At 32.7% G+C, this 18,715-nt stretch overlaps 1 protein-coding gene across 1 annotated transcript in view; it reads right to left on the minus strand.

Annotated features, from left to right (window-relative positions):
- The window catches only part of GABRG1 (gamma-aminobutyric acid type A receptor gamma1 subunit), a 57,244-nt gene extending 45,950 nt beyond the window's left edge, over positions 1-11,294 (minus strand). The window contains exon 1 of the mRNA XM_006922469.1: positions 11,036-11,294. Coding sequence (XP_006922531.1) covers positions 11,036-11,139 — 104 coding nt within the window. The 5' untranslated portion in view covers positions 11,140-11,294. The remainder of the gene's footprint in view (positions 1-11,035) is intronic.
- Positions 11,295-18,715: the final 7,421 nt, after the last annotated feature.

Below are 18,715 nucleotides of genomic sequence, written 5' to 3' on the forward strand. Positions count from 1 at the left end.
GCAGCAGAGTTTTATATTCTGTTAAAAAATCAATAGTGGCAGCCCTGAAAATTTGCCACTTGGTTCTTCTGCAGTGGGAACATAGTTGACTGACAGTTCAGTTTCCAGCCAGTCCCCTTTACCAGCATTGTGTTTGCACTAGACTCATAGCAATTCAATCAATTAATAGAAATCCTTTTTCATGCACAAGGTAAATACTCATCGAGGTTTACTCAGGATGGCCTGGTTTACACCTTGTTTTCCTGGAATAATAATTAATAGCTCCCTCTTTCGCTGGCAAAGTGACCTAATTTGGATGATAAATTATATAGCCACCCTGTAAACAATTCATATAAAGGTGACTGTGAATGTCCCTGTTATGACACCTGGTTATGACTCTTCCATTAATTTGTTAAGAAAGAGCAAATGAAACTCCTAAGCCAGGTCTCATCTGTGATCTGTTGTTCATGACAAGTTAAATTGTGTTTATTTGTAAACAACAGTTTCTATTAGCATAGTATTCAAATGACAAGTCCCAGGAAAGAAACATACCTGTTATAATGTTTCTGAGTAGAAGATATCCTAATGCAAAGCCTATAAGTGCTAGCTTTTAAAGAGTAGGTATAAGCACTGATTTTAGATCTGGAAGTCAAAGAAAATAAAAATAAAATAAGAAATGAAAAAAAATGAATTTTGTTATTTTCTTTTCACCTTTATATACCTGCTAAATTATTTTGTACAAAAACTTCTTTCTAGAGTTGTAGCTCTGAATCATTTTTATTGCCCCCAAATTGGCAGGGAAGTAAAATGAGTGAAAAAGTGTTACATAACAGTTATTGATTTGAACTTTCAGAGTTTTACAGAAGTAAAATGTTATTCAGCTCAATTTAGTGATTTTTTATTAATGCAAAGGAATATGAGACCCATCACTAACACACATGGAGAGGAATGCCTTGGAAATTTAAGAGGGAAAAGAGAGCCACGCCTACAATATTAAGCAGGTGTTCTCTGCTATGTGTTTCCAATCTGTTCAGTGCTTAACTTTACCAGGAAATTGATCACACTGTATCTTAATTAACTACTTTATTTACTTATGGTCCTCTCTAAGCTCCTTGAAGCCATTCAATGTTATTTCAGTGGAACCTAGCTCAATGCCTGATACACAGTAGTTGTCCAATAAAAAATATTCACTGAATAAATGGAAAGAATATTAAAAGTTGTTCTTACTGTTTACATGTAAAATTACAGTGATTCAAGAATAAACAACTAAAAACTATCAGTTAGCCTTAATAAGAGAATTATTATAGCTTATCTAATATAAAATTAATTTTTAAAACACAGTAGCTTAATGATATTAACACTAATTCATTATAAACAAAAAAATTGATTTATTTCACAATGACAACACAACCTATAAAATATTTACGAGGAAGTATAACAAGAAAAGTATAAATCTTATATAAAGACATTTAAAAATTAATTGAAGAATATAAGAACAGAAAAAATAAAGACAAAGTAAATATTTTGGCTATAAAACAATATTGTTAATACATCATTCTCAAATTAGTTTATAAATTTAACAAAGTTTTAATCAGAATCCCATAGTTCATATGTAATAGATTAAAATAGTTATAGTTAAGTGGGAGAAGCAACATAAGGGTTTAGAATTAATTATTGAAAGTTTGTTAGATAAAATTTGTCCTGCCAGAATATAAACAAAACAAAATAAAGTTACTGTAATTAGTACCATATTTTAATAATACATAAGAAAATCAGTGAGAACAAAATTTAGCAAATTCAGATCCAAGTAAATAGAAATGTATGATATGATAAAAGTGACTAGATAGTTTAGAAATAAAAGGATGAATTATTTAGTAAATCGTACTGAAATGGTTATTAACCCATTTAGAATAACATAATTTAGAGTCTTACTTACACATAAATCACAGATCATATTAAAAATCAAAATGTAATAAAACAAAATAGAAAATTACTAAAGAAGATAATGAAATTTTTTTGACCTTTGGGGTAAGAAGATCTTTTCAGGCAACATGTAAACAAACCAGGAATGGGGAAAAAATGATATAAAATATAGAAAAATAAAAAATAACATAGATAACATAACAATTTAGAAAAAGCCTAGAGACAAAGGATAAACTGAGAAAAAGAAATTTATAACATAGTGTACAAGAGTTCAGAGGTAAAAAATGGCCAATAAATTTATAAAATTACGCTAACATTTACTGGTATTAAGGGAAAATTAAAATGTGACACATTTTAGCCATCACATTGGCAGAATAATAAAAGATTTATTACATCCAATACTGGTGATAATATGAATGAATGGCATTTTTATAACCATTAAGAGAAAACTGAATTGCTTTATGGTTAGCAATTTACCAATATTGATGGAATATAGAAATTAAGGAGGTGTACATTTGTGTATATATATATGCACACACACACACACACACACACACACAAAAACAATGGGTAATAAAAGAGAATCTCTTATGAAATAAATTAATAATTTATAACTCCCCGATAATATAGAATACCACATCATCATTAAAAAGGAGGTTCACTAAGTATACTAATCTGGAAACATATCTCTGATATTAGGTATGTGAAAATACAAGCGTTAGATTTTATTTATATAAAAATAATTATACACACTAATGTGTATAAACACACTGTTTAACCTTAGGGGAAAATCTGGAAGTATAGGCTTCAAATCGCTAGGTAATTTTGAGGAGTGGAACTGAATAAGTGACCTTATTATTTACATTATTGGACCAAAAACATATTGCATTGGAGAAAATGGTTTTGTTTTTCCATATATTTCAACAAAAACTTATACATATAATATATATAATATAATACACTTGGAAATTGATATACATCAATTTGGAAAAAAATTTATTTTTTTTTAAGAAAACAAATAAGGAAAAGCAAGGTCTGAACTATTTGTGGTGAAGAACTTTGAATTTAAAATATTTTAACTCCATAGAATAGAATGAAAATTGGATTATATATGAATAATTCCACAATTTGTGAATGGAACATTGATCTGGGGAAAATAAAATGCATCTTCATCCACTGTGAATTTTATGCGATTTCCTTGATAAGGTACAATACATACAGCCCTTCATATTACATCAAAGTTAGGAGATAAATGGCAATTAACATTGTTTGGGGCATAGAGTGCTTCACTGTTAGTTTCAAAAAGAGGTTTGAACAATTTTTAAATCTATTTATTAGAACATAGTTTGATCTAGTTAGATTAGATAAAAGAATGTATAATTCTATTAGTTAATGAGAAAAGGGACAGATAGGTATCAAAATAGATTTTTAAAAGATCAATTATTATAGTGGCATACTTTTAGAATGAGAATAAAGAGAACATTTTAAAATAAAGCAGAGGTTTGTTTCTTAACATCTTTGGTCATAGATATGAAATTTCTGTAGTTTAGTGATTGAACTTAATAACACAGTAATACTAGTAATAAAACAATGTATTTTGTCCATTTTTGGAGTATTGTTTTCATTTTCCTTATTTACTTTGTTAGTCAGGCCAACTCTGTTCTTTAAAAATGTTTAGGAATTAGGAATCATTAGTCCAATGAATAATATGCAGGGGGATGGTGAATAACTAAAGATTATAAATGTTCTTTTGGGACCATTTTCTTGTATTTTTGCAGGAAGAGAAAGAAACCATATTTTCATTACAGTCTATAAAAAAATGACCTCTAGGTTTACAGAATATCAAAATAAACACCAAATTCTCCATTGTTCCAATTTATATCCATAGAAATTGACAGACCATAACTTAGACTTAGAAATAATACAACTCTTCATGACATTCATATTCTCTAAGCCTTTGATGTTCTTCTGAATCAGATAAATAATACAAGGCTGTTAAAAATTTCACAAAGTAGAGGCATAATATTGAGGCTTATTACATTATAAAACATATTAAAAATCTTAAAATTAAATGATAGAAAAAATGGGAATTAGATTCTCTGAATGCAGAAATGCAGTTTCATAAATCTAAGTCTTGGGATTATAAAATGAGAAATAAAATATTTTTAAATTAAATTTATTCAGGTGACATTGGTTAATAAAATTATATAGGTTTTAAGTATATAATTCAATAATACAACATCTGTATATTACACTGTGTGTTCACCGTTCACCACCCAAATTCAAATCTCTTTACATCACTATATATCTCATCCTTTTTACCCTTACCTAACTTCCCCCTCCTCCCTTTTCTTCTGTTAACCACTAAACTTGTTGTCCATGTCTAATGAGTTTTTGTTCGTTTTCATTGGCATAAGCATCCTCTCAGATCATTTATTTTAAAAGAGAGAGAATGCAAACAAGTAGAAAAGAAACAACCACTCTTTCTAGTCAATTCTAGTTATGGCAATTTTTCACGAAGAATTATTACTATGGAAATGGCAGAAACAAACACACTCATAAGCCACCTGCATAGAGTAACAAATCAGTTTGTAGAACATATGTCTGAGTAACACTTAAATTTAATCCAGCAACATGGATATTTTGTGGAGAAGGCGATCCTTACTGAAGACACTCTATGACACATGCTGGGAAATTGTTCTGATATTTATACATATCCAAAATGGCTGGGAAATGAATGATGTCCCTGTATTTAAGCAATTGACAAATTGTGCAACTATAAGTGATGGTTCTAGAAATGTACCCGAAGATTAATTTTTTAACCAAAACCTTTTATTCTAGCAGATTTAAAGCTATCTCTATAAGCAAATCATGTCCTGATTACACTAATATTAAAATACTTATATTAAACCCATGTTAAAGAGAAAAGTACAAGCCCCAAATGGCATTACTTGTGCTAAAAGCTCATGGTACCAAATCTAGATTTAATCCCTGCCTATTGCTGTTTCAATCCTTCCCTGAAATATTATCTCAATCAACTAGTCTGGAATTTTCTGGTCAACATCAGTGAGGCGACCTGTCAAATAGGTCCTCTCTATCTTCCACAGAGAGAAGCAGCAAAGTGTATGAGAAAAACCCTTGTGTTCCATCCCCAAAAGATGTTTTGGTCTAGAATGAATCTTTTCTTTTCTTTTGTTAATAGCTCCTTTACCCCACCCTTCTTCTTATAAAAAACTTCCATTTTGTACAATGCCTCAGAATACATTTCTAGTTGCTAGATGGGTGCTACCTAGTTCATAAATTGCTTAATAAAGCCAATTGGATCTTCAAAATTACCCAGTTAAATTGAATTGCTTTCTTAATGCCCAATATATCATAGACTTTCTGATTTGCTGATCCAGCTTCAGATTGGAAAGCAGGTCCTTGTTAACTTTACTATTATACCCCTACAGCTTAACACAGTCTACTATTACTCAACATAATTGTTACTTAATTAATTTGTCTAAGAATAAGAAGAAATGAATGAAATGTTAAATCTTCGAATACTCTGAATCTGGGAGGAAAGAATCCCCGTAGTTCAGAAGTTCAGTGTTAAACTGAATTATATAGCCTTTAATAGGATGTTATCATTTTAATGCTGCACATTAGATGACTAGAGTAAAGGATCTCCTAGAAGACATAGGGCTATCATTTTCAAAAGGCCTACCAAATTTTGAGAACATACTTTTGGCCATATAATAGTAATGTCATCTCTCTCTTTCTCTAATCTTCATTAACTGACCTGACTTTATGCCCATGACAGCTGAGAATATTCAATCTTTTCCCAGAGTTGCAATTGATGCCAGCCTCCTTAGTGTCTCCGCTATAGCTTATCTAGAATTCTGAGTACGAATTATAGCATTTTATTGTCTTGTTTATATTAATAAACCATCTCAATATAAACTTCTAGAATTTAAGTTCACTGAGAACAGAGACTCTGCTCTCTTTGTCCTATTCATTTAGCATGTATGCTGTTATATATACACGCACACATATATACGCACACATATATATACACACATATATACATACACTGTTATATACACACACATATATATGCATACATATGTGTATAGATATATATATTCATATATATCTATACACACACACAAATACATATACATTTCACAATTAGGGCAAGAATTATGTCTTGCTTACTACTATACTCCAGGTTGCAGAACTCTACTTAACACACAGCAGGCACTAAAGAAATGTTGATACTCAATAAATATTTACTGAATGAATAGCTAGGAGCATTTCCTCAAACATGGGGCTTCAGTTGGTTAAACTATTTGAGTACTAATAGAATTAGATTCTGAGATATTTAAAAATAGAAAGAAAAAAAATGTATGTCATTTGCCTCCCACAGAGTACAAAAACTCTTAACAAGCTTCTGCTTGAATAAGCCTAGTGATAAGGCACCCGTTATATTGTTGCAGTGCTTTTGTATTGAAAGAAAATCCCTTAACATAGTTTCCACTACTTGGTTATGGTTTAGCTGTTACACCTACACAAAATAAATTCAACTATGACTTTATATAGCAATTGTAAAAATAAGTAGCCATATGACTCCTCAACAAAACGTGCCTAAATTCTAAAATTCTTGCTTTTCACACTTTTGTCTCATAGTGTTTTTTATAGATCAAGTACTCCAGTTTGTTAGGTTTGTTAGTTTTCCCCAAACTAATCAATCTAGCACTGCACATAATACTTCAGATGTGATAAGTACACAGCAAATTTTTATACTTACTGTGCTTCTCTCAATTGCACTATCCTCCCCTCCATTCCCCTTCTTCCTTCCCTGCCTTCCTTTTTGTTTCCTTCATCCACCTGCATGTTAATTGTTTTGACTTATGTCACATTTGTAATTTGAGAGGTGTGGTGGCTTAGAATGCATATTCTGGAAATAGAACATATGAATTTGAGTCTTGGATTCAGCACTTATTGGCAAAATGATTTTTAGTGAGTTCCTAAAAACTGATGTGCCCCAATATTTCCATCTGTAAAATGGGGAAAACAACAGTATCTAGGCGGTATTCTCTCTTCACACTTGATTAGTGATTTGACTAAGTATAACCTTCTACGCTGAACATTTGTCTTTAGAATTTTGGAGACATTTTCCTCATAGTCTTTCTGTATTACTATGAGAAATCTCATGGCTCCCTAATTTTCTTTCCTTGATTGTGATCTGTTCCATAGGCAACATCTATCTTTGAAATTCTAAAGGTATGTTTCCTTATTTTGGCTACAAGATGGTTTTATTTAAATATTATTAATATTATAAATCTAGGTCTTAGCAGTGAGTATAGCTCCATGGAGGTAGTACTCACGTCTAGTCCATTCACCACTGCAAACCCAGCATGTTGCAAGCATTCAATAAATATTCATTGTAAAAGAATGATCTTTTTCAGATCCAAAAGATATTTAATAATGTACAAGAATCCAAGAAATTCATTCTATGGCACTTAAAACCTCTTTGACTAGGATAAAAAATATTAAAATCACTGTTATTCCAGAGTACCTGTTATAATGCCTTTTCATTTAAAATTTTAAGTGCTACATTCTTTCCACAAATGTTTTCCCTTGTTTTTGAAACAATCTGAAAAGGTAGATGCTATTTCTATTTTTCACAAATGAGGAGTCCCTGTCTCAAAGAGTTGGCTAATCACCCTAGTGGAAAATGGTGGAGCTTCAGGTGGAATTTGCATCTGATTGTAAAGTCTAGGATTTTCAGTCGGTACCATGCATATCTGTGAATCATTTTCCCAAAGCCCATACATTCAATTTATGCACACCCTCCCCCATAGCAGTGATTTATCATATTGTAATAATATCTCATTTTTTTTTCAGTTTTCCATACTATCATGTCTTCTTTCCTTTGGGTCTTCATCTTCATTATTATTTTCTTAGACAAATTTTAATTACCATTATACAAATACACAATATCAGATTAGTCTATTTTACTGTTTGAATGAAATGTCAAACATTTTCTTTTGCTGCTTAGTCAAAAAAGTGTGTCTCATAGTATGCTATGAAATAAGATGAAAAAAGAGTATACATAAAAGACTAACCTAGAGATTTATCAATTACAGCATTTCTATTTTACCTTTAAAATCATTTTCTCTCAGTCCTACTTTGAATATTTAATTATGATGGAACTTCATACTAAGCTATTTTGTCCTCAAATTTGCATTATTATAATTGGTATCTTATTAGAAAATTAAGCCACAAATCTAGATGACTAAAAAAAAGAAAGAAAAGTAACATTCATTCACAACTACCATCACAAAATATATTACTAAAATTACTTGAAAATAATGTATTTTATAAAGCATGTATATTTGAATATTTTCATTTGGACAACTAAATGCTAAATCGTATGTTACTGATTCAGGAAATTGTCTTAAAAATAAAAACAAGTTATTTTTCTTGAGCTTTCTTCAAATATAACTTCTTAGTCAAAGTTTACCATAAATTACTTTTTAGAAGAGCTAAAATCTCAAAACACTTTCAACTCATTTTTAAAAATCTGATTATAATTATATTTCTTCCAAAATTACAAATAAGTCAAATCAAACTCAAGCAATTGTATTAACTAACTGTCAAGATGCCATAGAGTCTTGTGGAGAATAAAATACAAGAACCATAACCACAGCTTTTAGTTACAATAATGTGATAGGTTTTCATAGATCAGCAATAAAAAATAGTGTCTCTCCTTTGTGCTCTTGATGGAAACTAATGAGGAAGTAAACTATTTTCTCTGCTTAAATATAAGAAATAGTTTTCAATTTGGTAAATCACAAAATAGATGACTTTGATGACTTATTTTAAAAACTAGAATAAGACATCAAAATTCTTATAAACAACTATTTTGGTTAGTTTTGGAAAGATTATTCAAAAGAAGAAGAAAGGGAGAAGGAAATATGAATATAAATGATTTATATATGTTAAGATCAATTATCTTCAACTATTAAAAAGATAAGTTCACCACACTGTAACTACTTTAAAAAGCGAAGACATAAATTCTTATAATTGAGGTCCTAAGACTTAATTATAACAGCAACATATAGCTTTATTTTTTAAAATATTTATCCACTGAACAGAATAACCCAGATTATCTATAGTTCTATGATGAAATAAATTATTTATCTATTTTAACTTCTCATCACCTCTGTCTCACTCATTCATATATATATGGTACAAAAAGTACATGGCACTCCCAATTAGAACTTTCTTCTTGAAAACAACTAAGAAAAGTCAGTGAAGCAACTATTGAGTTATTTTATGTTTCAGTGCAAATCTTAGCCACATTGTATGTGAAAAGTTAAAGAAAACATAAATGACATACTACTACCCTTCATTTCTTAGATGAAGAAACTTTTCACAGGTTAAGGATGCTTGACACATTAAATCATGTCTCCAGATTTCTAGAGCCATCTTTGTCCATTACAACACACAACTTTTTAATTCTGAGCAGCTTGAAGAGAATTCTGGAGATAATTATAATGATCATAATGTAAGCATTGTCAAAACCAAAACATATTTTTAAAACGAATTATCTCTTTACTTCTTTTAGTAAGTGTGCTCTCTGGTAAGCAGCTGGTCTATTAGGTTGCAAGGGAAACTTGCACTTATGATGATAAAGGAGCATATAGTTTGTTATTTCAGAAAACCACTGGGTAAATCTTTTTTTTATCAGAACACAGATTCATTTGTAATATTATGAAGATACATGAAAGCAATGACATATGTTCTACCAAAATAGTTTCTATAATTTTATAATATATTCAAAGAAATAAGTCATTTGGACACAATTTATATATAATATAAGGAATAATTAATTGAGTAGTATTTTTGTGCCTATGCAGAACAGTTAAGTTTCTAAGGGAAAGGAATAAATAAACTAAAATGTAGTAGTTAAAAAAGCATTGTGTGTCAAATGTTTTCTGGCAAGTCTAATATTACTTAGCATACTTTAATTCATTCTCTATTTTCAGGAAAAAGAAATACAGTTCTATCTGCTGGTATTGACCAAAAAAATTCACTTTAGCCATACACTAAATTGAATTATAATAATAATTCATTTAGCAATGATGCAAGTAGTTATAAAGGCATGTTTCCATATCTATAGTGATTGTATTTTACTCTTGAGCTCTAAGCAAAATCACATACTACAATAATTTTAAATGTACATTTATATAAAACACAAGTTACATGATATGAGTAGTATGTCCAAGACCTTTATAGTGTCTTTCTCTTAATCAATATATTTTAACTCTGTTCACCAACTACTCCTATAGCCAGATGCAATAACTAAATATTTTATTTTTTTCCAGGATGATTTCAAAGTTTTATTGAAAGGTATTGCAGCCCAAGTCTTGTTCCTGTTAAATTGGAGGCTTGCGGTTGCAGTTAGTAATTTCTCTCTGTCTCTCTCTTGATCTCTCTCTCTTCCTCTCTCTCTCTCTGTCAAACACACACAGTCAAGCAATTTACATCACTATACAATTTTTATTTGTAGATAGCTAATTAAAATAAAAGCCATTCGAATCTAGCTCAAGAAAATATGCACAATCATTTCTAATGTAAATATAACATGCTCACAAATATAACATAGCCATATTTATAATCTTCTGATGTTAAATTTTTTCCCAGAATAGCAAAACATAAAAGGGAGGGGGTAGGTAAACAATAATATTAGTATATAAAAAGCATCATACTATGCTATGAAACTTGTTAGTTTCTAAAATAACTTTGTCTTTAAAATGCAGAATCATCACAAAGTTCATTAATGACATTCATTTACTAAGTTTAGTAGCAAAATAATTTCTACTCTCCATACTCATTCCCAGTAACTGAATCTTTAATAATTTTGACTGTACTTCAAGCCAAAAACAAGTGAACAAATCTCCATGCTTCACACATAAGCTAATTCCATTCTACCTGAAAATGAGTAGATCAAATCAGAAAATAAAATGATAGCAAAATATCACACATATGCCAGAGGAAATGCAAATTCCTTAACTTAGAAAGAGAAAGGAGGGGGATGAGGGTAGATACCAAATAACAGTTTTAAGTCCTTGCATTTACTCACCAGTTTCCCAAATGCAGGATCAGTAACAAGAACATCAGCCTCATCCCTCTACTTTGACTCCACAGAAGAAAAGGAGAGAAGAGAAAAGCTTTCCAAGAACCCATCAAGATCGCTTTTTCCGCTCAATTCTTCAAGACAGGACTTTTTCGCCCACCTCAGCTGCAGCTGGGCGAGTACAAGGAGGGAGAATGTGGGAAGGCAATACACCTCCAGACCAGGTAGGATGCGACTCTCAGCGGAATTGAGCCGGGGAGCCAATCAGACCGAGAAAATGCTGGCATAAATTATCTGAAAAAGAGTTTGGCCAATCAACAGCCTGAAGAGGCGGGGCTCCCCCTATTAGAAATCGAGCCCAGTAGGGAAAAGGGCTCCGTTTTTCTAAAAGAAAAACAAATTCCTCTCCCTCGCAGCCTTGGGGAAACGACTGAGTATCCTTGACAGATTCTCTCCCTAGGGAAATGCGGTTTCCCTCTTCCTCCTGGCCTTCCTTCCCGCCTGACTCTATTTTGGAGACTACTGCTTCTTTCCTCTCCTGCGTTTGGATTCTGAATCTGTCTTCCGAGTGGGAAGGTTGCAATGCCTAACTGGTTTTCCCCAGGCTCTCGAAGGTTCTGCTAATTTTTGTTAATTATCATTAATTTTGAGTATGCGGCGGTGTCTCATTTCGCTTTGCAGCCCCAGCACCTGGCACAATGCCCGGCACAAATGAGTCTTTAGATGTCGAATATACAACTGAATGAATGAATGGGCGGTGCACTCCGGGTAATCGCGTTTCCTAACCTCTTTCCTCTGTCTTTATGATAGAAAATTTGCAGCCTCCTCTCTCCAAGCCCCTCTGTCTTTATGATAGAAAATTTGCAGCCTCCTCTCTCCAAGCCCCAGATAATACTAATGAGTAATGCCAGGCAAGCGCTATCTCATATAAAAACATAATAAAAAATCTTATTTTCAAAAGGTCCTCTGAGCCATAGGAGTTGTAGACCTATTAAATAGGTAATTCTTGTTCTCGTCTCCCTCTCCAGTTGCCTTTGCATATGTTGAGCTCCGCTGTTTGGTACCTAACTTCAGAGGCTCTGCTTTGAGTTTGCAGCAGAGCTCAACAGTTGCCATGACAACCAAAAAGCCTCTGGCAGCTTGAACAACCATACAGGCGAAGACAAGGAGTGGTTGGTGGTGGTGGAAGCAAGCTCTCTCTGCCTAGCCATCTTCTGCTTTTGTGCCTAAGTCTCTGCTTCCCACGGAAGCCGCCTGGGGTTGGGGTCTTTGGCAGTCTCATTAATCACCCTGCAACCTCCTGGAGTTGGCCAGATTCGAGAGTGAACTGCAATTTGCCACCTAGTTACCCAGAGAGCATTTGTATATCGCAAACAGTTCAAGGCAGGAGTAACAGTGTTTGTGCATGACGGTAACGTAACTGTTGCTACTCTGCCTTCTGAAATCACTTAGGAACTGAATGGGAGTAAGGAGGTTACAGGTATTTACTTGCCCAGAATAGCAGATGGTGCAGTGCTGGGTTTTTCTCCTCTCTCTTTGAGTGATTCTCCATCTTTTTAGTCTCCTCTGAAAATAGTATTGACCTTGTTTATCTTCTCCTACTAAACGTTAATTAGGCAGCATTATTCTCTTCCACAAATCACATTAGTCAAGGGAGCTCATACTAAATAATTGATATAACAATAAAATTTCATTATAATTGATTTTGAGATGAATAAATGTAGTTAAAAGTTGATGTCAATATAAATCTGAATAGTTTTTTTTCTTCAATTAAGAATGTTCTTTGGATAGCTATTTAACTGTTTCACTGGATTCACACACTAATTCACCGATCTGATTAGCCAGTGGATTAGGAATTAATTCATTAGAAGTACACAGTGAATACCAAATACTTATTTAGTTACTCTTTACATTTTGGTAAAGTTAGGTAGATTTTTGCATATGCTAACGGAATATGATACTGCATAGTGTTACACAATAGTAGTTGATGGCTTTCCCATCAAAAATACTTTAAAAGATTTTACTTTTATTGTTCTCATACATAACTGAAAGATACTTTTTACTTTTCTTTTTCTCATACATAATGAGAACAGTTAAGAGAAATTAATGGAGAGGAAAAGTGAAGGATATCATATACCCTCTTGGGTAGTTACATGTTGCCTGTTTATCCTTGTAAAAGATAAAAGACTGGAGTAATATCTAGACTGGAAAATTTTCTGTATTTTTCAAAATCTAGTTTCTTGCCAATTTTGCGATGAACTATTTTCAATTTTATTTCATTTCTTTCTTTCAAGCACTTTTATCTAACTTTCTACGTCTCTTCCTTTGGTTTTTCTTTTTATAATATATGTCTTCTGAAAAAACATTTTATTCTATTGTCATACTTAACAATAACTCCCTGAAAACTGTGTAAAAGGGATCTGAGCCCTCAGGAACCTGAAGAAGGAATGATGAATTTGGATATTAGCCATGTCTTGATCCTGACAGTCTACCTCATTTGATTTAATAGACCAGCTGTATATCAGGGTAGGAGGGAGGAGGAATGATACTGTGAGTTCTGAAAAACCCAAGAAAGTTGGCTGAACTCAACAAACCATGGTGTCTCATAGAGGAACATTCATGGTGAAACAGATCAGGTGTTTTACATGATAGTAGATTAGAAGGCCAAATGTTGCTTCTAAGGACAGGACTGGAGAAAGCTCTCTTCCACTTTAGCAGTAGATTCCAATTTCAGGCAATTTGACAACATGGGACATTTATCAATATCTGGAGATATTTTCGGTTATAACAACTTGAGGGGTGGCCTAAGCTACTGACATCTAGTGGGTAGAGACCAGAGTCATTGCTACACATGCTACACATTATAGAGTGCAAAAGAAAGCCATTCAACAACAAAAAATTATAGAGTTCAAACTATCAACAGTACTAAGGTTGAGAAGCCTTGCAATAAGATGGGTAGACAGATTCCATTGCAACTGATGATTTCTTTATATTGTCATTGAAGTCACCTTTCCCCTTATCCTTATTTTGACAGGCTGAGCCGCAACCATTAACCACTAGTGTTATATCTAGTTGTAATGATTACCAAGTCTTAGTGTGCAGCAATATTCTATTTTGCAAAATTTGTCCAGGCATTACCTTAGAACAAAAATGTTTGGGGTATCTATTAAAAATGCAAGATCATGGACTTCTCTCCAGACCTAACCAATTAGAATTTGTAGCGAGAACCTCTGAGATTATCATGCCACAGAAAGTTTAAGAACCGTGATTATAGGAATATAATCATCTCACAAAATGACAAGTGAGACAGTGACCCGATTATGAATGTAACCCTTGCCCCAGAAACCGTGACATTAGACAGTATGCCCAGCATCAGGAATGCAGTGGTGAACAAGATTTACGATTTTATGCCTGTTTTTTCATCTATAAAAGGTGTTGAGAATTCTACTTAGTTTCTAGTGTCGTTTTAGGGACTGACTTGATTAATATGGGGGATCACTTATACAGTACATGTATAATAGAAATTACTTAAAAAATGTTAGTTGTCATTGTTGTTAACTTGAAAGTAGGTTTCAAATTTAATTTATTCACCCTAGCTCTTAGGACAGTACCTGGTGCAGAGGAGTAATTTCTAGAATGCACAGTCTAACAGGGAGGTTGGGAAAAATTAGCAGAGACTGGTATTTCCATTTCACCCTCAACATCATCCTGATAATGCTGGCTTCTTCAGAGCAAGAAGACGTTTTGAGTCATGTCTAGCTCTCCCAGTGCACTTCTCTTCTCATGTCCACAAACTATGCTTTAGTTAAAACAACAATTGTATGTTCCTCAACTTATCACTCAGTATCATACTGTTTTGTCTTGTCATATGCTAATCCCTCAGTTTAGTAGCCCCCTCCCTCATCTTCATCTGCCTAGCCTTGCTTCCTGATTAAGTTTACAGGTCATTTGCCAGTCTATGGTACAGATCTGCCCTGTAATAGTTAATATTTAATGAGTATTCACTATGTGTCACCAGGCATTATTCTTATAGTCCTCTGTCAACTTAAAGCAATCACTTCATATTTATATCATAGAATATATCACTATTTTTGGAAACCATCTATATTGCTTCTCAAACTGTCAGTTATGTGTTTTTAAATTTTATATGCTAAAGATTTATGGTGCTTATCAGACCTGGTATTATATTATGTATATATTTAATCATATTATAGTATGTGTATGTGTGTGTATGTGTGTGTGTGTGTGTGTGTGTGTGTGTGTGTGTATTTACTATTATGTGTATATTCGATTAGTACCTTTCTCTCCCTAGAACACAGCACCGTGAAAGCAGGGATTTAATTGGTGTTCATTACCCTATTGTCCAAAGCAGTGACTAGCCCGTAATAGTCACTCAATAAATATCTCTAGAATGAATATATATTCAAAGAATAATTTAATGAATACATGAATATATTTAATCATTTTATATATTTCTGAAGTCATTAAGGGACCTCTTTCAAAACTGTATGTCTCAAGTGTCCATCTCTAAATAGACAAAATCCAGATCTTGTTGCTTGATTTATTTCTTCCTATCAGACCATAGGAATTAATTATTTTTCCTATATATAAGTTGCCATGATTAAAATTAACAAACCCAGGCACCTTAATTTATGCAATCAAATTATTATTTAAGTTAAAAAGAAGAGAAGGCCAGCATAAGGAGATTTCAAAAGACTGAAGGCACATAACCTTTCTTTGCCAATCTATTGAGTCACCTTAATCCTGTATTTGGCCTCTAGAGTGCATCCAAGAGAGTGAGTCAAGTGGCTGGTCCTTAGTGGCAGACAGCTTATAGAGTCTAACACTAAGTCCACCCTATTTTGTTTGTTTCTGTGTTGCAATTTCTGAATCTGACCTTTTCCCACTGGTTATCTCCACTCTTTCTTGTATTTTCCATGTTCCTTTCTATCTTACTTCACCAACATGAAAATATGCTCACGCGTAGCATTAAAATATATATAAATACTATATTAACCTCATTTTCCGTCTTTCATGCCTATCATTTGCTCTCATTAATAGCGATTAATTCAACACCTACTCACCAAACTCTTTTATCTGACTTGTGCCCCCATGACACATATGCCTCCATGTTGCTAAATTTAGTAATTTTCTATACTCACCCTGTATAATCTTTCATCTGCGTTTGATCCAGTTGACCATTCCCAAAACACTCCCACATATTATGATATCACGCTTTCCTGTTTTTTCTCAGGCATCTTTAGCAAATAATTTTCAGGATTTTTTTTTAGGCTCATTCTACCTGACTCCAACATTTTGGAGTTCCTCAAATATCAATTCAACATCTTTTCTTTTTGTATCACACTCTCACATTATCTATTTCCTTATCTATTTCCCAAGCTATATATATTATTTTAAAATCTAAAGTATACCCCATTGTATCGCAAGTCCAAGAATTTCTGTTGGGCTTTAGACACAGATATTCAACTAATATCAGCTGGTGAAACCAGAAATTTCACACGTATATTTGCAATATTTCCACATTTTATCTATCATCTATCTATCTATATCTATCTATCTATCTATCTATCTATCTATCTATCTATCTATCTATCTATCTGTCTGTCATCTATCTATCTAGTATAAATAGATTGCAGTGACCGCGGCTCATAAATAAGATAGCCTGGGATCAAACTCAAGGTCCTTTACTAATAACTGTGTAAGAATAAAAAGCTTAATTTTCAATGCCTTAATTCCCATATGATTGCTGTGAAAATTAGTCAATTTGTATAAAGCTCTTAGAACATGCCTGGCAAATAGAAAGTGCTCAGTTAACCTTAACATTTATTACTATTGTTGTTATAATTATCTGACTTTCTATACTACTGCCAATTAATCCAAGCAGCCATAATATCTTACTGGGACTACTACAACATCTTCCATTTCTAATCTTGCCTACCTCTAATTTATTCTATATGAAAATACCACAATTGTCTTTTAAAAGTGTTAATCTGATTATGTTCTGCTCAAACCACTCAATGATTTCCTATTGTACTTAGGACAATGGCCTTTGAGATGCCCCAGATTCTAGCCCCTACCTGTCATCCCTGCTCCACCTTTTTAGCTCTTTTTCCTCATTATCTTTCAGCCAGAATGATCTTCCTTCAGTTTTTTCATTGCCATGACTCATTGTCACCTTGGAGCTTTGCAGATGGTTTCCCTATGCCTGGATCACTCCTTCTCACCTTTCGCTCTTTATATGGCTATTTCTTTGTCCCCTATTTGATCTCAACTTAACTAGTGCTTCTTCAAAGAAGCCCCGATTGCCCAATTTAAATCTTCTATTATGCCGTCTAATAGCACTCAGTATTTTTATTTTCTGACACTTGCTATTTTTTATAATTTGCTGATTCATTTAAATCAAGAAATAGTCACGGAGCACTGGGGTTTCAAGCACTTTTCTATATACTAAAGATACCATAATAAAGTTTTGTGTTCTAGTAGAACTTGCATTCTATTGAGCTTTCTATAACATGCATTACATATATCTTCATTCTTAAACATATTTTTTCAAAAACATTTAAGTGTTGTCCCTTATTTAGACTGTCACTCCTTGAGATTTTGCTTTTTTTTTTTTTTTCATTTTTCACACTGTCTCCATTGTCTGGTATACTGCCCATCACTTGTTGAATGAATAAATGAATGAAGGAATGAACTACAATGTTCCTACATTTACTACCTCTATAACTTTAAACATTAGTCTTTGTTTCTGTAAGCTTACATTTATTCTATATAAACTAGGCTATTAGTGTGAAGTTTTCTGAATTGATGTAATATTATTAGATAAATATAAAATGCCTAGCACATCAGAGCCCTCAACAAATGGCAGAATTTGGAATCAGGTGGTTAAATGCTTGTAAGTTCATGAATCATATAAATTATACTTGAAAAAGGGAGGAATAAAGAGTCAGACAACAAAATTTAACTATCCACACTAATTATTTTTGTGACCTTTGGCAAACCACAATATCTATCTGAACTTCAGATTTCTCAATTACGAAATGGAGTTGACAATTATTTCTACCAAAATGGGTATAAAAATCAAACAGAATAACCTTAGTATAGCTCTTTGTAAACTATTAACTGATGCAGACATATTAGTTATTGATATTATTTTATTAATTTTTGATGATCAGTACAAAATGACAATAATTAAAGAAGGCATGAAAATGATACAAAATATCAAGAGCTAACAATTATATTTTCTAAACATTGGGTATCTTAATTGATTTGAGTATCTTAAATTATTAAAAGCCTACAAGAATCTTGTGGGGCAATTACTATTATAATCCTTTATTTTACAGATGGGGAAACTAAAGTGCAGAGATTTAGTAGCATTCCGAGTTCACACAGCAAATAAATGGTAGAACTGAGACTTGAATCTAGGGAACAAGGTTTCAGAGCCCATGTTTTGAACTACTACATAATTTTGGCTTTTGAATGACAGATGAGTCACTATCTCTGCTTTAAAGAGAATCATTTGTATTTCTGCCAAGGACACTTTTCCTCCCTCAGGTTCACCAACGCTGTTATTTCAGTAACTACATACCAGGGCATTATTGTCCTGAAGACCTTCCATATTTTATTTTAAAGGGCCATCCCATAAAAATGTCAAAAATGGGAAAG

The sequence above is a fragment of the Pteropus alecto genome, unplaced genomic scaffold, assembly GCF_000325575.1.
Source record: "Pteropus alecto unplaced genomic scaffold, ASM32557v1 scaffold57, whole genome shotgun sequence".
In the NCBI taxonomy this organism is placed as follows: domain Eukaryota; kingdom Metazoa; phylum Chordata; class Mammalia; order Chiroptera; family Pteropodidae; genus Pteropus; species Pteropus alecto.